At 48.7% G+C, this 21,261-nt stretch overlaps 1 protein-coding gene across 1 annotated transcript in view; it reads left to right on the forward strand.

Moving 5' to 3' along the window:
• Window positions 1-21,261, forward strand: part of LOC139154323 (mucin-3B-like) — a 48,424-nt gene that overhangs the window by 13,343 nt on the left and 13,820 nt on the right. The window contains exon 5 of the mRNA XM_070728742.1: window positions 62-20,976. Coding sequence (XP_070584843.1) covers window positions 62-20,976 — 20,915 coding nt within the window. The remainder of the gene's footprint in view (window positions 1-61; window positions 20,977-21,261) is intronic.

A 21,261-nucleotide genomic window follows, 5' to 3' on the forward strand; every position in this document is an offset into this window, starting at 1 on the left:
AGACAACTAGAGTGTCCTTCACTACCTCAGAAACCACGGGTCCTGAAGTGGTCACCTCTGTCAGTCCAGGATCACCTTCACTGACTACTCACCCAAGCACAACCCACATTTCTAACTCTTCCCTTTCTTCCATAACAACCACACCTGAGGAGGGATCGTTGAAATCCACTACTGTGACTCCCAGCCTGGAGACAACAAGTGTGATGCACAGCAGCCTCCCTTTCGACACTTCCACTCAGTCACAAGCCACAACTCCTTCTCCAGGTGTTAGCACAGAACCGTCACAGACAACACTGGTGTCCCCTCCTTCAAGCTTATATGTGACTTCCACTCATAGCCCAAGTTCAAGCAAGGAGACATCACTTCCTACTACACCCACCTTCTCTACCATATCAGTACCAGAAACTGTGGAGACAACTAGAGTGTCCTTCACTTCCTCAGAAACCATGGGTCCTGAAGTGGTCACCTCTGTCAGTCCTGGATCACCTTCACTGAGTATTCACCCAAGCACAACCCACATTTCTAACTCTTCCCTTTCTTCCATAACGACCACACCTGAGGAGGGATCGTTGAAATCCACTACTGTGACTCCCAGCCTGGAGACAACAAGTGTGATGCACAGCAGCCTCCCGTTCGAGACTTCCTCTCAGTCACAAGCCACAACTCCTTCCCCAGCTCCTACCACAGAACCGTCACAGACAACACTGGTGTCCTCTACTTCAACCTTATCTGTGACTTCCATTCATAGCCAAAGTTCAAGCAAGGAGACATCACTTCATACTACACCCACCTTCTCTACCATTTCAGTACCAGAAACTACAGTGTCCATTACTTATGCAGAAACCATGGGTCCTGAAGTGGTCACCTCTGTCAGTCCAGGATCACCTTCACTGACTACTCACCCAAGCACAAGCCACATTTCTAACTCTTCCCTTTCTTCCATAATGACTACACCTGAGGAGGGATCATTGAAATCCACTACTGTGACTCCCAGCCTGGAGACAACAAGTGTGATGCACAGCAGCCTCCCTTTCGAGACTTCCACTCAGTCACAAGCCACAACTACTTCTCCAGCTCCTACCACAGAACCGTCACAGACAACACTGGTGTCCTCTCCTTCAAGCTTATCTGTGACTTCCAGTCGGAGCCCAAGTTCAAACAAGAAGACATCACTTCCTACTTCACCCACCTTCTCTACCATTTCAGTACCAGAAACAACAGTGTCCATTACTTCATCAGAAAACACGGGTCCTGAAGTGGTCACCTCTGTCAGTCCAGGATCACCTTCACTGACTACTCACCCAAGCACAAGCCACATTTCTAACTCTTCCCTTTCTTCCATAATGACTACACCTGAGGAGGGATCGTTGAAATCCACTACTGTGACTCCCAGTCTGGAGACAACAAGTGTGATGCACAGCAGCCTCCCTTTCAGGACTTCCACTCAGTCACAAGCCACAACTACTTCTCCAGGTATTAGCACAGAACGGTCACAGACAACACTGGTGTCCTCTATTTCAACCTTATCTGTGACTACCACTCATAGCCCAAGTTCAAGCAAGGAGACATCACTTCCTACTTCACCCACCTTCTCTACCATTTCAGTACCACAAACTACAGTGTCCATTACTTCTTCAGAAACCACGAGTCGTGAAGTGGTCACCTCTGTCAGTCCAGGATCGCCTTCACTGACTACTCACCCAAGCACAACCCACATTTCTAACTCTTCGCTCTCTTCCATAATGACCACCCCTGAGGAGGGATCAGTGAAATCCACTACTGTGACTCCCAGCCTGGAGAGAACAGGTGTGATGCACAGCAGCCTCCCTTTCGAGACTTCCACTCAGTCACAAGCCACAACTCCTTCTCCAGGTATTAGCACAGAACCGTCACAGACAACACTGGTGTCCCCTCCTTCAAGTTTATCTGTGACTTCCACTCATAGCCCAAGTTCAAGCAAGGAGACATCACTTCCTACTACACCCACCTTCTCTACCATATCAGTACCAGAAACTGTGGAGACAACTAGAGTGTCCTTCACTTCCTCAGAAACCATGGGTCCTGAAGTGGTCACCTCTGTCAGTCCTGGATCACCTTCACTGAGTATTCACCCAAGCACAACCCACATTTCTAACTCTTCCCTTTCTTCCATAACGACGACACCTGAGGAGGGATCGTTGAAATCCACTACTGTGACTCCCAGCCTGGAGACAACAAGTGTGATGCAGAGCAGCCTCCCTTTCGAGACTTTCACTCAGTCACAAACCACAACTCCCTCTCCAGGTATTAGCACAGAACAGTCACAGACAACACTGGTGTCCTCTCCTTCAAGCTTATCTGTGACTTCCAGTCGGAGCCCAAGTTCAAGCAAGGAGACATCACTTCCTACTTCACCCACCTTCTCTTCCATTTCAGTACCAGAAACTACAGTGTCCATTACTTCTTCAGAAACCACGAGTCGTGAAGTGGTCACCTCTGTCAGTCCAGGATCACCTTCACTGACTACTCACCCAAGCACAAGCCACATTTCTAACTCTTCCCTTTCTTCCATAACGGCCACACTTGAGGAGGGATCGTTGAAATCCACTACTGTGACTCCCAGCCTGGAGACAACAAGTGTGATGCACAGCAGCCTCCCTTTCGAGACTTCCACTCAGTCACAAGCCACAAATACTTCTCCAGGTATTAGCACAGAACAGTCACAGACAACACTGGTGTCCTCTCCTTCAACCTTATCCGTGACGTCCACTCATAGCCCAAGTTCAAGCAAGGAGACATCACTTCCTACTTCACCCACCTTCTCTACCATTTCAGTACCAGAAACTGTGGAGGCAACTACAGTGTCCATTACTTCTTCAGAAGACACGGGTCCTGAAGTGGTCACCTCTGTCAGTCCAGGATCGCCTTCACTGACTACTCACCCAAGCACAACCCACATTTCTAACTCTTCCCTTTCTTCCATAACAACCACACCTGAGGAGGGATCATTGAAATCCACTACTGTGACTCCCAGCCTGGAGACAACAAGTGTGATGCAGAGCAGCCTCCCTTTCGAGACTTTCACTCAGTCACAAACCACAACTCCCTCTCCAGGTATTAGCACAGAACAGTCACAGACAACACTGGTGTCCTCTCCTTCAAGCTTATCTGTGACTTCCAGTCGGAGCCCAAGTTCAAGCAAGGAGACATCACTTCCTACTTCACCCACCTTCTCTTCCATTTCAGTACCAGAAACTACAGTGTCCATTACTTCTTCAGAAACCACGAGTCGAGAAGTGGTCACCTCTGTCAGTCCAGGATCACCTTCACTGACTACTCACCCAAGGACAAGCCACATTTCTAACTCTTCTCTTTCTTCCATAACGGCCACACTTGAGGAGGGATCGTTGAAATCCACTACTGTGACTCCCAGCCTGGAGACAACAAGTGTGATGCACAGCAGCCTCCCTTTCGAGACTTCCACTCAGTCACAAGCCACAAATACTTCTCCAGGTATTAGCACAGAACAGTCACAGACAACACTGGTGTCCTCTCCTTCAACCTTATCCGTGACGTCCACTCATAGCCCAAGTTCAAGCAAGGAGACATCACTTCCTACTTCACCCACCTTCTCTACCATTTCAGTACCAGAAACTGTGGAGACAACTAGAGTGTCCTTCACTTCCTCAGAAACCATGGGTCCTGATGTGGTCACCTCTGTCAGTCCTGGATCACCTTCAGTGACTACTCACCCAAGCACAACCCACATTTCTAACTCTTCCCTTTCTTCCATAACGACCACACCTGAGGAGGGATCGTTGAAATCCACTACTGTGACTCCCAGCCTGGAGACAACAAGTGTGATGCACAGCAGCCTCCCTTTCGAGACGTCCACTCAGTCACAAGCCACAACTCCTTCTCCAGGTATTAGCACAGAACAGTCACAGACAACACTGGTGTCCTCTCCTTCAAGCTTATCTGTGACTTCCAGTCGGAGCCCAAGTTCAAGCAAGGAGACATCACTTCCTACTTCACCCACCTTCTCTTCCATTTCAGTACCAGAAACTACCGTGTCCATTACTTCTTCAGAAACCACGAGTCGTGAAGTGGTCACCTCTGTCAGTCCAGGATCACCTTCACTGACTACTCACCCAAGCACAAGCCACATTTCTAACTCTTCTCTTTCTTCCATAACGGCCACACTTGAGGAGGGATCGTTGAAATCCACTACTGTGACTCCCAGCCTGGAGACAACAAGTGTGATGCACAGCAGCCTCCCTTTCGAGACTTCCACTCAGTCACAAGCCACAAATACTTCTCCAGGTATTAGCACAGAACAGTCACAGACAACACTGGTGTCCTCTCCTTCAACCTTATCCGTGACGTCCACTCATAGCCCAAGTTCAAGCAAGGAGACATCACTTCCTACTTCACCCACCTTATCTACCATTTCAGTACCAGAAACTGTGGAGACAACTAGAGTGTCCTTCACTTCCTCAGAAACCATGGGTCCTGATGTGGTCACCTCTGTCAGTCCTGGATCACCTTCAGTGACTACTCACCCAAGCACAACCCACATTTCTAACTCTTCCCTTTCTTCCATAACGACCACACCTGGGGAGGGATCGTTGAAATCCACTACTGTGACTCCCAGCCTGGAGACAACAAGTGTGATGCACAGCAGCCTCCCTTTCGAGACGTCCACTCAGTCACAAGCCACAACTCCTTCTCCAGGTATTAGCACAGAACAGTCACAGACAACACTGGTGTCCTCTCCTTCAACCTTATCTGTGACTTCCAGTCAGAGCCCAAGTCCAAGCAACGAGACATCACTTCCTACTTCACCCACCTTCTCTACCATTTTAGTACCAGAAACTACAGTGTCCATTACTTCGTCAGAAACCACGGGTCCTGAAGTGGTCACCTCTGTCAGTCCAGGATCACCTTCACTGACTACTCACCCAAGCACAAGCCACATTTCTAACTCTTCCCTTTCTTCCATAACGGCCAAACTTGAGGAGGGTTCGTTGAAATCCACTACTGTGACTCCCAGCCTGGAGACAAGTGTGATGCACAGCAGCCTCCCTTTCGAGACGTCCACTCAGTCACAAGCCACAACTCCTTCTCCAGGTATTAGCACAGAACAGTCACAGACAACACTGGTGTCCTCTCCTTCAACCTTATCTGTGACTTCCACTCATAGCCCAAGTTCAAGCAAGGAGACATCACTTCCTACTTCACCCACCTTCTCTTCCATTTCACTACCAGAAACTACAGTCTCCATTACTTCTTCAGAAAACACGGGTCCTGAGGTGGTCACCTCTGTCAGTCCAGGATCACCTTCACTGACTACTCACCCAAGCACAACCCACATTTCTAACACTTCCCTTTCTTCCATAACGGCCAAACTTGAGGAGGGTTCGTTGAAATCCACTACTGTGACTCCCAGCCTGGAGACAACAAGTGTGATGCACAGCAGCCTCCCTTTCGAGACTTCCACTCAGTCACAAGCCACAACTACTTCTCCAGCTCCTACCACAGAACAGTCACAGACAACACTGGTGTCCTCTCCTTCAATCTTATCTGTGACTTCCAGTGGGAGCCCAAGTTCAAGCAAGGAGACATCACTTCCTACTTCACCCACCTTCTCTTCCATTTCAGTACCAGAAACTACAGTGTCCATTACTTCTTCAGAAACCACGAGTCGTGAAGTGGTCACCTCTGTCAGTCCAGGATCACCTTCACTGACTACTCACCCAAGCACAAGCCGCATTTCTAACTCTTCCCTTTCTTCCATAATGACTACACCTGAGAAGGGATCATGGAAATCCACTACTGTGAATCCCAGCCTGGAGACAACAAGTGTGATGCACAGCAGCCTCCCTTTCGAGACTTCCACTCAGTCACAAGCCACAACTACTTCTCCAGCTCCTACCACAGAACCGTCACAGACAACACTGGTGTCCTCTCCTTCAAGCTTATCTGTGACTTCCAGTCGGAGCCCAAGTTCAAACAAGGAGACATCACTTCCTACTTCACCCACCTTCTCTACCATTTCACTACCACAAACTACAGTGTCCATTACTTCTTCAGAAACCACGAGTCATGAAGTGGTCACCTCTGTCAGTCCAGGATCGCCTTCACTGACGACTCACCCAAGCACAACCCACATTTCTAACTCTTCCCTCTCTTCCATAACGACCACACCTGAGGAGGGATCAGTGAAATCCACTACTGTGACTCCCAGCCTGGAGACAACAAGTGTGATGCACAGCAGCCTCCCTTTCAAGACGTCCACTCAGTCACAAGTCACAAATACTTCTCCAGCTCCTACCACAGAAGAGTCACAGACAACACTGCTGTCCTCGGCTTCAACCTCATCTGTGACTTCTAGTAGGAGCCCAAGTTCAAGCAAGGAGCCATCACTTCCTACTTCACCCACCTTCTCTACCATTTCACTACCACAAACTACAGTGTCCATTACTTCTTCAGAAACCACGAGTCATGAAGTGGTCACCTCTGTCAGTCCAGGATCGCATTCACTGTCTACTCACCCAAGCACAACCCACATTTCTAACTCTTCCCTCTCTTCCATATTGACCACACCTGAGGAGGGATCATTGAAATCCACTACTGTGACTCCCAGCCTGGAGACAACAAGTGTGATGCACAGCAGCCTCCCTTTCGAGTCTTCCACTCAGTCACAAGCCACAACTCCTTCTCCAGGTATTAGCACAGAACAGTCACAGACAACACTGGTGTCCTCTCCTTCAAGCTTATCTGTGACTTCCAGTCAGAGCCCAAGTTCAAGCAAGGAGACTTCACTTCCTACTTCACCCACCTTCTCTACCATATCAGTACCAGAAACTGTGGAGACAACTAGAGTGTCCTTCACTTCCTCAGAAACCACGGGTCCTGAAGTGGTCACCTCTGTCAGTCCTGGATCACCTTCACTGAGTATTCACCCCAGCACAACCCACATTTCTAACTCTTCCCTTTCTTCCAAAACAACCACACCTGAGGAGGTATCGTTGAAATCCACTACTGTGACTCCCAGCCTGGAGACAACAAGTGTGATGCACAGCAGCCTCCCGTTCGAGACTTCCACTCAGTCACAAGCCACAACTCCTTCTCCAGGTATTAGCACAGAACAGTCACAGACAACACTGGTGTCTTCTCCTTCAACCTCATCCGTGACTTCCAGTCAGAGCCCAAGTTCAAGCAAGGAGACATCACTTCCTACTTCACCCACCTTCTCTACCATTTCAGTACCAGAAACTACAGTCTCCATTTCTTCTTCAGAAGACATGGGTCCTGAAGTGGTCACCTCTGTCAGTCCAGGATCACCTTCACTGACTACTCACCCAAGCACAACCCACCATTATAACTCTTCCCTTTCGTCCATAACGGCGACACATGAGGAGGGATTGTTGAAATCCACTACTGTGACTCCCAGCCTGGAGACAACAAGTGTGATGCACAATAGCCTCCCTTTCGAGACTTCCACTCAGTCACAAGCCACAACTACTTCTCCAGCTTCTACCACAGAACAGTCACAGACAACACTGGTGTCCTCTCCTTCAACCTCATCTGTGACTTCCAGTCAGAGCCCAAGTTCAAGCAAGGAGACATCACTTGCTACTTCACCCACCTTCTCTACCACTTCAGTACCACAAACTACAGTGTCCATTACTTCTTCAGAAACCTCGATTCGTGAAGTGGTCACCTCTGTCAGTCCAACATCGCCTTCACTGAGTACTCACCCAAGCACAACCCACATTTCTAACTCTTCCCGCTCTTCCATAATGACCACACCTGAGGAGGTATCATTGAAATCCACTACTGTGACTCCCAGCCTGGAGACAACAAGTGTGATGCACAGCAGCCTCCCTTTCGAGACTTCCACTCAGTCACAAACCACAACTCCTTCTCCAGGTATTAGCACAGAACAGTCACAGACAACACTGGTGTCCTCTCCTTCAAGCTTATCTGTGACTTCCAGTCGGAGCCCAAGTTCAAGCAAGGAGACATCACTTCCTACTTCACCCACCTTCTCTACCATTTCAGTACCAGAAACTGTGGAGGCAACTACAGTGTCCATTACTTCTTCAGAAGACACGGGTCCTGAAGTGGTCACCTCTGTCAGTCCAGGATCGCCTTCACTGACTACTCACCCAAGCACAACCCACATTTCTAACTCTTCCCTTTCTTCCATAACAACCACACCTGAGGAGGGATCATTGAAATCCACTACTGTGACTCCCAGCCTGGAGACAACAAGTGTGATGCAGAGCAGCCTCCCTTTCGAGACTTTCACTCAGTCACAAATTACAACTCCCTCTCCAGGTATTAGCACAGAACAGTCACAGACAACACTGGTGTCCTCTCCTTCAAGCTTATCTGTGACTTCCAGTCGGAGCCCAAGTTCAAGCAAGGAGACATCACTTCCTACTTCACCCACCTTCTCTTCCATTTCAGTACCAGAAACTACAGTGTCCATTACTTCTTCAGAAACCACGAGTCGTGAAGTGGTCACCTCTGTCAGTCCAGGATCACCTTCACTGACTAGTCACCCAAGCACAACCCACATTTCTAACTCTTCCCTTTCTTCCATAACGACCACACCTGAGGAGGGATCGTTGAAATCCACTACTGTGACTCCCAGCCTGGAGACAACAAGTGTGATGCACAGCAGCCTCCCTTTCGAGACGTCCACTCAGTCACAAGCCACAAATACTTCTCCAGGTATTAGCACAGAACAGTCACAGTCAACACTGGTGTCCTCTCCTTCAACCTTATCTGTGACTTCCACTCATAGCCCAAGTTCAAGCAAGGAGACATCACTTCCTACTTCACCCACCTTCTCTTCCATTTCAGTACCAGAAACTACAGTCTCCATTACTTCTTCAGAAAACACGGGTCCTGAGGTGGTCACCTCTGTCAGTCCAGGATCGCCTTCACTGACTACTCACCCAAGCACAAGCCACATTTCTAACTCTTCCCTTTCTTCCATAACGGCCAAACTTCAGGAGGGTTCGTTGAAATCCACTACTGTGACTCCCAGCCTGGAGACAACAAGTGTGATGCACAGCAGCCTCCCTTTCGAGACGTCCACTCAGTCACAAGCCACAACTCCTTCCCCAGGTATTAGCACAGAACAGTCACAGACAACACTGGTGTCCTCTCCTTCAACCTTATCTGTGACTTCCACTCATAGCCCAAGTTCAAGCAAGGAGACATCACTTCCTACTTCACCCACCTTCTCTTCCATTTCAGTACCAGAAACTACAGTCTCCATTACTTCTTCAGAAAACACGGGTCCTGAGGTGGTCACCTCTGTCAGTCCAGGATCACCTTCACTGACTACTCACCCAAGCACAACCCACATTTCTAACTCTTCCCTTTCTTCCATAACGGCCAAACTTGAGGAGGGATCATTGAAATCCACTACTGTGACTCCCAGCCTGGAGACAACAAGTGTGATGCACAGCAGCCTCCCTTTCGAGACGTCCACTCAGTCACAAGCCACAACTCCTTCTCCAGGTATTAGCACAGAACAGTCACAGACAACACTGGTGTCCTCTCCTTCATCCTTATCTGTGACTTCCAGTCAGAGCCCAAGTCCAAGCAACGAGACATCACTTCCTACTTCACCCACCTTCTCTACCATTTTAGTACCAGAAACTACAGTGTCCATTACTTCGTCAGAAACCACGGGTCCTGAAGTGGTCACCTCTGTCAGTCCAGGATCACCTTCACTGACTACTCACCCAAGCACAACCCACATTTCTAACTCTTCCCTTTCTTCCATAACGGCCAAACTTGAGGAGGGTTCGTTGAAATCCACTACTGTGACTCCCAGCCTGGAGACAACAAGTGTGATGCACAGCAGCCTCCCTTTCGAGACTTCCACTCAGTCACAAGCCACAACTACTTCTCCAGCTCCTACCACAGAACAGTCACAGACAACACTGGTGTCCTCTCCTTCAATCTTATCGGTGACTTCCAGTGGGAGCCCAAGTTCAAGCAAGGAGACATCACTTCCTACTTCACCCACCTTCTCTACCATTTCAGTACCAGAAACTGTGGAGACAACTAGAGTGTCCTTCACTTCCTCAGAAACCATGGGTCCTGATGTGGTCACCTCTGTCAGTCCTGGATCACCTTCAGTGACTACTCACCCAAGCACAACCCACATTTCTAACTCTTCCCTTTCTTCCATAACGACCACACCTGAGGAGGGATCGTTGAAATCCACTACTGTGACTCCCAGCCTGGAGACAACAAGTGTGATGCACAGCAGCCTCCCTTTCGAGACGTCCACTCAGTCACAAGCCACAAATACTTCTCCAGGTATTAGCACAGAACAGTCACAGACAACACTGGTGTCCTCTCCTTCAACCTTATCTGTGACTTCCACTCATAGCCCAAGTTCAAGCAAGGAGACATCACTTCCTACTTCACCCACCTTCTCTTCCATTTCAGTACCAGAAACTACAGTCTCCATTACTTCTTCAGAAGACACGGGTCCTGAAGTGGTCACCTCTGTCAGTCCAGGATCGCCTTCACTGACTACTCACCCAAGCACAACCCACATTTCTAACTCTTCCCTTTCTTCCATAACAACCACACCTGAGGAGGCATCATTGAAATCCACTACTGTGACTCCCAGCCTGGAGACAACAAGTGTGATGCAGAGCAGCCTCCCTTTCGAGACTTTCACTCAGTCACAAACCACAACTCCTTCTCCAGGTATTAGCACAGAACAGTCACAGACAACACTGGTGTCCTCTCCTTCAACCTTATCTGTGACTTCCACTCATAGCCCAAGTTCAAGCAAGGAGACATCACTTCCTACTTCACCCACCTTCTCTTCCATTTCAGTACCAGAAACTACAGTGTCCATTACTTCTTCAGAAACCACGAGTCGTGAAGTGGTCACCTCTGTCAGTCCAGGATCACCTTCACTGACTACTCACCCAAGCACAAGCCACATTTCTAACTCTTCCCTTTCTTCCATAACGGCCACACTTGAGGAGGGATCGTTGAAATCCACTACTGTGACTCCCAGCCTGGAGACAACAAGTGTGATGCACAGCAGCCTCCCTTTCGAGACTTCCACTCAGTCACAAGCCACAACTCCTTCTCCAGGTATTAGCACAGAACAGTCACAGACAACACTGGTGTCCTCTCCTTCAACCTTATCCGTGACGTCCACTAATAGCCCAAGTTCAAGCAAGGAGACATCACTTCCTACTTCACCCACCTTCTCTACCATTTCAGTACCAGAAACTGTGGAGACAACTAGAGTGTCCTTCACTTCCTCAGAAACCATGGGTCCTGATGTGGTCACCTCTGTCAGTCCTGGATCACCTTCAGTGACTACTCACCCAAGCACAACCCACATTTCTAACTCTTCCCTTTCTTCCATAACGACCACACCTGAGGAGGGATCGTTGAAATCCACTACTGTGACTCCCAGCCTGGAGACAACAAGTGTGATGCACAGCAGCCTCCCTTTCGAGACGTCCACTCAGTCACAAGCCACAAATACTTCTCCAGGTATTAGCACAGAACAGTCACAGACAACACTGGTGTCCTCTCCTTCAACCTTATCTGTGACTTCCACTCATAGCCCAAGTTCAAGCAAGGAGACATCACTTCCTACTTCACCCACCTTCTCTTCCATTTCAGTACCAGAAACTACAGTCTCCATTACTTCTTCAGAAAACACGGGTCCTGAGGTGGTCACCTTTGTCAGTCCAGGATCACCTTCACTGACTACTCACCCAAGCACAAGCCACATTTCTAACTCTTCCCTTTCTTCCATAACGGCCAAACTTGAGGAGGGATCATTGAAATCCACTACTGTGACTCCCAGCCTGGAGACAACAAGTGTGATGCACAGCAGCCTCCCTTTCGAGACGTCCACTCAGTCACAAGCCACAAATACTTCTCCAGGTATTAGCACAGAACAGTCACAGACAACACTGGTGTCCTCTCCTTCAACCTTATCTGTGACTTCCACTCATAGCCCAAGTTCAAGCAAGGAGACATCACTTCCTACTTCACCCACCTTCTCTTCCATTTCAGTACCAGAAACTACAGTCTCCATTACTTCTTCAGAAGACACGGGTCCTGAAGTGGTCACCTCTGTCAGTCCAGGATCGCCTTCACTGACTACTCACCCAAGCACAACCCACATTTCTAACTCTTCCCTTTCTTCCATAACAACCACACCTGAGGAGGCATCATTGAAATCCACTACTGTGACTCCCAGCCTGGAGACAACAAGTGTGATGCAGAGCAGCCTCCCTTTCGAGACTTTCACTCAGTCACAAACCACAACTCCTTCTCCAGGTATTAGCACAGAACAGTCACAGACAACACTGGTGTCCTCTCCTTCAACCTTATCTGTGACTTCCACTCATAGCCCAAGTTCAAGCAAGGAGACATCACTTCCTACTTCACCCACCTTCTCTTCCATTTCAGTACCAGAAACTACAGTGTCCATTACTTCTTCAGAAACCACGAGTCGTGAAGTGGTCACCTCTGTCAGTCCAGGATCACCTTCACTGACTACTCACCCAAGCACAAGCCACATTTCTAACTCTTCCCTTTCTTCCATAACGGCCACACTTGAGGAGGGATCGTTGAAATCCACTACTGTGACTCCCAGCCTGGAGACAACAAGTGTGATGCACAGCAGCCTCCCTTTCGAGACTTCCACTCAGTCACAAGCCACAACTCCTTCTCCAGGTATTAGCACAGAACAGTCACAGACAACACTGGTGTCCTCTCCTTCAACCTTATCCGTGACGTCCACTCATAGCCCAAGTTCAAGCAAGGAGACATCACTTCCTACTTCACCCACCTTCTCTACCATTTCAGTACCAGAAACTGTGGAGACAACTAGAGTGTCCTTCACTTCCTCAGAAACCATGGGTCCTGATGTGGTCACCTCTGTCAGTCCTGGATCACCTTCAGTGACTACTCACCCAAGCACAACCCACATTTCTAACTCTTCCCTTTCTTCCATAACGACCACACCTGAGGAGGGATCATTGAAATCCACTACTGTGACTCCCAGCCTGGAGACAACAAGTGTGATGCAGAGCAGCCTCCCTTTCGAGACTTTCACTCAGTCACAAACCACAACTCCCTCTCCAGGTATTAGCACAGAACAGTCACAGACAACACTGGTGTCCTCTCCTTCAAGCTTATCTGTGACTTCCAGTCGGAGCCCAAGTTCAAGCAAGGAGACATCACTTCCTACTTCACCCACCTTCTCTTCCATTTCAGTACCAGAAACTACAGTCTCCATTACTTCTTCAGAAAACACGGGTCCTGAGGTGGTCACCTCTGTCAGTCCAGGATCACCTTCACTGACTACTCACCCAAGCACAAGCCACATTTCTAACTCTTCCCTTTCTTCCATAACGGCCAAACTTGAGGAGGGATCATTGAAATCCACTACTGTGACTCCCAGCCTGGAGACAACAAGTGTGATGCACAGCAGCCTCCCTTTCGAGACGTCCACTCAGTCACAAGCCACAACTCCTTCTCCAGGTATTAGCACAGAACAGTCACAGACAACACTGGTGTCCTCTCCTTCAACCTTATCTGTGACTTCCAGTCAGAGCCCAAGTCCAAGCAACGAGACATCACTTCCTACTTCACCCACCTTCTCTACCATTTTAGTACCAGAAACTACAGTGTCCATTACTTCGTCAGAAACCACGGGTCCTGAAGTGGTCACCTCTGTCAGTCCAGGATCACCTTCACTGACTACTCACCCAAGCACAACCCACATTTCTAACACTTCCCTTTCTTCCATAACGGCCAAACTTGAGGAGGGTTCGTTGAAATCCACTACTGTGACTCCCAGCCTGGAGACAACAAGTGTGATGCACAGCAGCCTCCCTTTCGAGACTTCCACTCAGTCACAAGCCACAACTACTTCTCCAGCTCCTACCACAGAACAGTCACAGACAACACTGGTGTCCTCTCCTTCAATCTTATCTGTGACTTCCAGTGGGAGCCCAAGTTCAAGCAAGGAGACATCACTTCCTACTTCACCCACCTTCTCTTCCATTTCAGTACCAGAAACTACAGTGTCCATTACTTCTTCAGAAACCACGAGTCGTGAAGTGGTCACCTCTGTCAGTCCAGGATCACCTTCACTGACTACTCACCCAAGCACAACCCATATTTCTAACTCTTCCCTATCTTCCATAACGACCACACCTGAGGAGGGATCATTGAAATCCACTACTGTGACTCCCAGCCTGGAGACAACAAGTGTGATGCACAGCAGCCTCCCTTTTGAGACGTCCACTCAGTCACAAGTCACAAATACTTCTCCAGCTCCTACCACAGAAGAGTCACAGACAACACTGGTGTCCTCTCCTTCAACCTTATCTGTGACTTCCAGTCAGAGCCCAAGTTCAAGCAAGGAGACATCAATTCATACTTCACCCACCTTCTCTACCACTTCAGTACCACAAACTACAGTGTCCATTACTTCTTCAGAAACCACGATTCGTGAAGTGGTCACCTTTGTCAGTCCAACATCGCCTTCACTGACTACTCACCCAAGCACAACCCACATTTCTAACTCTTCCCTCTCTTCCATAATGACCACACCTGAGGAGGTATCATTGAAATCCACTACTGTGACTCCCAGCCTGGAGACAACAAGTGTGATGCACAGCAGCCTCCCTTTCGAGACTTCCACTCAGTCACAAACCACAACTCCTTCTCCAGGTATTAGCACAGAACAGTCACAGACAACACTGGTGACCTCTCCTTCAAGCTTATCTGTGACTTCCAGTCGGAGCCCAAGTTCAAGCAAGGAGACATCACTTCCTACTTCACCCACCTTCTCTACCATTTCAGTACCAGAAACTGTGGAGGCAACTACAGTGTCCATTACTTCTTCAGAAGACACGGGTCCTGAAGTGGTCACCTCTGTCAGTCCAGGATCGCCTTCACTGACTACTCACCCAAGCACAACCCACATTTCTAACTCTTCCCTTTCTTCCATAACAACCACACCTGAGGAGGGATCATTGAAATCCACTACTGTGACTCCCAGCCTGGAGACAACAAGTGTGATGCAGAGCAGCCTCCCTTTCGAGACTTTCACTCAGTCACAAACCACAACTCCTTCTCCAGGTATTAGTACAGAACAGTCACAGACAACACTGGTGTCCTCTCCTTCAAGCTTATCTGTGACTTCCAGTCGGAGCCCAAGTTCAAGCAAGGAGACATCACTTCCTACTTCACCCACCTTCTCTTCCATTTCAGTACCAGAAACTACAGTGTCCATTACTTCTTCAGAAACCACGAGTCGTGAAGTGGTCACCTCTGTCAGTCCAGGATCACCTTCACTGACTACTCACCCAAGCACAACCCACATTAATAACTCTTCCCTTTCTTCCATAACAACCACACCTGAGGAGGGATCATTGAAATCCACTACTGTGACTCCCAGCCTGGAGACAACAAGTGTGATGCAGAGCAGCCTCCCTTTCGAGACTTTCTCTCAGTCACAAACCGCAACTCCTTCTCCAGGTATTAGCACAGAACAGTCACAGACAACACTGGTGTCCTCTCCTTCAACTTCATCTGTGACTTCCACTCATAGCCCAAGTTCAAGCAAGGAGACATCACTTCCTACTACACCCACCTTCTCTACCATTTCAGTACCAGAAACTGTGGAGACAACTAGAGTGTCCTTCACTTCCTCAGAAACCATGGGTCCTGAAGTGGTCACCTCTGTCAGTCCTGGATCACCTTCACTGACTACTCACCCAAGCACAACCCACATTTCTAACTCTTCCCTTTCTTCCATAATGACTACACCTGAGGAGGGATCATTGAAATCCACTACTGTGACTCCCAGCCTGGAGACAACAAGTGTGATGCACAGCAGCCTCCCTTTCGAGACTTCCACTCAGTCACAAGCCACAACTCCTTCTCTAGCTCCTACCACAGAACCGTCACAGACAATACTGGTGTCCTCTCCTTCAAGCTTATCTATGACTTCCAGTCAGAGCCCAAGTTCAAGCAAGGAGACATCACTTCCTACTTCACCCACCTTCTCTACCACTTCAGTACCACAAAGTACAGTGTCCATTACTTCTTCAGAAACCACGAGTCGTGAAGTGGTCACCTCTGTCAGTCCAGCATCGCCTTCACTGACTACTCACCCAAGCACAACCCACATTTCTAACTCTTCCCTCTCTTCCATAATGACCACACCTGAGGAGGGATCATTGAAATCCACTACTGTGACTCCCAGCCTGGAGACAACAAGTGTGATGCAGAGCAGCCTCCCTTTCGAGACTTTCACTCAGTCACAAACCACAACTCCTTCTCCAGGTATTAGCACAGAACAGTCACAGACAACACTGGTGTCCTCTCCTTCATCTTCATCTGTGACTTCCACTCATAGCCCAAGTTCAAGCAAGGAGACATCACTTCCTACTACACCCACCTTCTCTACCATTTCAGTACCAGAAACTGTGGAGACAACTAGAGTATCCTTCACTTCCTCAGAAACCAAGGGTCCTGAAGTGGTCACCTCTGTCAGTCCTGGATCACCTTCACTGACTACTCACCCAAGCACAACCCACATTTCTAACTCTTCCCTTTCTTCCATAATGACTACACCTGAGGAGGGATCATTGAAATCCACTACTGTGACTCCCAGCCTGGAGACAACAAGTGTGATGCACAGCAGCCTCCCTTTCGAGACTTCCACTCAGTCACAAGCCATAACTCCTTCTCTAGCTCCTACCACAGAACCGTCACAGACAATACTGGTGTCCTCTCCTTCAAGCTTATCTGTGACTTCCAGTCAGAGCCCAAGTTCAAGCAAGGAGACATCACTTCCTACTTCACCCACCTTCTCTACCAGTTCAGTACCACAAACTACAGTGTCCATTACTTCTTCAGAAACCACGATTCGTGAAGTGGTCACCTTTGTCAGTCCAACATCGCCTTCACTGACTACTCACCCAAGCACAACCCACATTTCTAACTCTTCCCTCTCTTCCATAATGACCACACCTGAGGAGGTATCATTGAAATCCACTACTGTGACTCCCAGCCTGGAGACAACAAGTGTGATGCACAGCAGCCTCCCTTTCGAGACTTCCACTCAGTCACAAACCACAACTCCTTCTCCAGGTATTAGCACAGAACAGTCACAGACAACACTGGTGTCCTCTCCTTCAAGCTTATCTGTGACTTCCAGTCGGAGCCCAAGTTCAAGCAAGGAGACATCACTTCCTACTTCACCCACCTTCTCTACCATTTCAGTACCAGAAACTGTGGAGGCAACTACAGTGTCCATTACTTCTTCAGAAGACACGGGTCCTGAAGTGGTCACCTCTGTCAGTCCAGGATCGCCTTCACTGACTACTCACCCAAGCACAACCCACATTTCTAACTCTTCCCTTTCTTCCATAACAACCACACCTGAGGAGGGATCATTGAAATCCACTACTGTGACTCCCAGCCTGGAGACAACAAGTGTGATGCAGAGCAGCCTCCCTTTCGAGACTTTCACTCAGTCACAAACCACAACTCCTTCTCCAGGTATTAGTACAGAACAGTCACAGACAACACTGGTGTCCTCTCCTTCAAGCTTATCTGTGACTTCCAGTCGGAGCCCAAGTTCAAGCAAGGAGACATCACTTCCTACTTCACCCACCTTCTCTTCCATTTCAGTACCAGAAACTACAGTGTCCATTACTTCTTCAGAAACCACGAGTCGTGAAGTGGTCACCTCTGTCAGTCCAGGATCACCTTCACTGACTACTCACCCAAGCACAACCCACATTAATAACTCTTCCCTTTCTTCCATAACAACCACACCTGAGGAGGGATCATTGAAATCCACTACTGTGACTCCCAGCCTGGAGACAACAAGTGTGATGCAGAGCAGCCTCCCTTTCGAGACTTTCTCTCAGTCACAAACCGCAACTCCTTCTCCAGGTATTAGCACAGAACAGTCACAGACAACACTGGTGTCCTCTCCTTCAACTTCATCTGTGACTTCCACTCATAGCCCAAGTTCAAGCAAGGAGACATCACTTCCTACTACACCCACCTTCTCTACCATTTCAGTACCAGAAACTGTGGAGACAACTAGAGTGTCCTTCACTTCCTCAGAAACCATGGGTCCTGAAGTGGTCACCTCTGTCAGTCCTGGATCACCTTCACTGACTACTCACCCAAGCACAACCCACATTTCTAACTCTTCCCTTTCTTCCATAATGACTACACCTGAGGAGGGATCATTGAAATCCACTACTGTGACTCCCAGCCTGGAGACAACAAGTGTGATGCACAGCAGCCTCCCTTTCGAGACTTCCACTCAGTCACAAGCCACAACTCCTTCTCTAGCTCCTACCACAGAACCGTCACAGACAATACTGGTGTCCTCTCCTTCAAGCTTATCTATGACTTCCAGTCAGAGCCCAAGTTCAAGCAAGGAGACATCACTTCCTACTTCACCCACCTTCTCTACCACTTCAGTACCACAAAGTACAGTGTCCATTACTTCTTCAGAAACCACGAGTCGTGAAGTGGTCACCTCTGTCAGTCCAGCATCGCCTTCACTGACTACTCACCCAAGCACAACCCACATTTCTAACTCTTCCCTCTCTTCCATAATGACCACACCTGAGGAGGGATCATTGAAATCCACTACTGTGACTCCCAGCCTGGAGACAACAAGTGTGATGCAGAGCAGCCTCCCTTTCGAGACTTTCACTCAGTCACAAACCACAACTCCTTCTCCAGGTATTAGCACAGAACAGTCACAGACAACACTGGTGTCCTCTCCTTCATCTTCATCTGTGACTTCCACTCATAGCCCAAGTTCAAGCAAGGAGACATCACTTCCTACTACACCCACCTTCTCTACCATTTCAGTACCAGAAACTGTGGAGACAACTAGAGTATCCTTCACTTCCTCAGAAACCAAGGGTCCTGAAGTGGTCACCTCTGTCAGTCCTGGATCACCTTCACTGACTACTCACCCAAGCACAACCCACATTTCTAACTCTTCCCTTTCTTCCATAATGACTACACCTGAGGAGGGATCATTGAAATCCACTACTGTGACTCCCAGCCTGGAGACAACAAGTGTGATGCACAGCAGCCTCCCTTTCGAGACTTCCACTCAGTCACAAGCCATAACTCCTTCTCTAGCTCCTACCACAGAACCGTCACAGACAATACTGGTGTCCTCTCCTTCAAGCTTATCTGTGACTTCCAGTCAGAGCCCAAGTTCAAGCAAGGAGACATCACTTCCTACTTCACCCACCTTCTCTACCAGTTCAGTACCACAAACTACAGTGTCCATTACTTCTTCAGAAACCACGAGTCATGAAGTGGTCACCTCTGTCAGTCCAGGATCACCTTCACTGACTACTCACCCAAGCACAACCCACATTTCTAACTCTTCCCTTTCTTCCATAACAACCACACCTGAGGAGGGATCGTTGAAATCTACTACTGTGACTCCCAGCCCGGAGACAACAAGTGTGATGCAGAGCAGCCTCCCTCTCGAGACTTTCACTCACTCACAAACCACAACTCCTTCTCCAGGTATTAGCACAGAACAGTCACAGACAACACTGGTGTCCTCTCCTTCAACCTCATCTGTGACTTCCACTCATAGCCCAAGTTCAAGCAAGGAGACATCACTTCCTACTTCACCCACCTTCTCTACCACTTCAGTACCACAAACTACAGTGTCCATTACTTCTTCAGAAACCACGAGTCGTGAAGTGGTCACCTCTGTCAGTCCAGGATCACTTTCACTGACTACTCACCCAAGCACAACCTACATTTCTAACTCTTCCCATTCTTCCATAACAACCACACCTGAGGAGGGATCGTTGAAATCCACTACTGTGACTCCCAGCCTGGAGACAACACGTGTGATGCACAGCAGCCTCCCTTTCGAGACTTCCACTCAGTCACAAGCCACAACTCCTTCTCCAGCTCCTACCACAGAACCGTCACAGACAACACTGGTGTCCTCTCCTTCAACCTTATCTGTGACTTCCAGTCAGAGCCAAAGTTCAAGCAAGGAGACATCACTTCCTACTTCACCCACCTTCTCTACCATTTCAGTACCAGAAACTGTGGAGACAACTAGAGTGTCCTTCACTTCCTCAGAAACCATGGGTCCTGAAGTGGTCACCTCTGTCAGTCCTGGATCACCTTCACTGACTACTCACCCAAGCACAACCCACATTTCTAACTCTTCCCTTTCTTCCATAATGGCTACACCTGAGGAGGGATCATTGAAATCCACTACTGTGACTCCCAGCCTGGAGACAACAAGTGTGATGCACAGCAGCCTCCCTTTCGAGACTTCCACTCAGTCACAAGCCACAACTCCTTCTCCAGCTCCTACCACAGATCGGTCACAGACAACACTGGTGTCCTCTCCTTCAACCTTATCTGTGACTTCCAGTCGGAGCCCAAGTTCAAGCAAAGAGACATCACTTCCTACTTCACCCACCTTCTCTACCATTTCAGTACCAGAAACTGTGGAGACAACTAGAGTGTCCTTCACTTCCTCAGAAACCACAGGTCCTCAAGTGGTCACCTCTGTCAGTCCAGGGTCAATGAGGTCTACCTTGGAAAGGTCACATAGGACAGTGAAATCTTCTCCTTCAACCTTACCTTTGAGTTCCAGTCGGAGCCCCAGTTCGAGCCAGCGGACGTCACTTCCCACGAAATCTAGTTCTTCTAGCCAATCTGCACCAGAAACTGTGAAGACAACTATGGTGTCTTCCTTGGTTACCGCAGGCCCTGAAGTGGTCACCTCTGGTCATCATCGGTCAATGCATTCTACATCTCCAACAACTGAGCACCGAACTGCTACGCACATTTTATCCCCTACCTTTTCACTAACAGTGACCACATCCCAGCGTGGAACTTTCCAGTCTTCAACTCTGAGTCCAGGTATTGAGATTTTGATTCATATCCATCGTGTCAATGTGTGTTGCAGTAGAACCCTTGACGGTCTTCTTTGTTTCGTTTCTCTTCTGCCTCCTCAATATGGTCTTTCAAACTTTCTCCTCCCGCCTGTTTTGGTCTTAGCCATTGTGTGACTCCAAATGGAGCTTGAAATGACTTTGCACTGCTCATGAGACCCCACTCCAGACCAATGACTGTCCAGTCTCTTCTTTAAAACCTCCCATGCTGAAGGATTTAAGGGGAAGATATCCTCTGCTTAATTGTTCCAGC

Source organism: Erythrolamprus reginae, chromosome Z, assembly GCF_031021105.1.
Source record: "Erythrolamprus reginae isolate rEryReg1 chromosome Z, rEryReg1.hap1, whole genome shotgun sequence".
Classification (NCBI taxonomy): domain Eukaryota; kingdom Metazoa; phylum Chordata; class Lepidosauria; order Squamata; family Dipsadidae; genus Erythrolamprus; species Erythrolamprus reginae.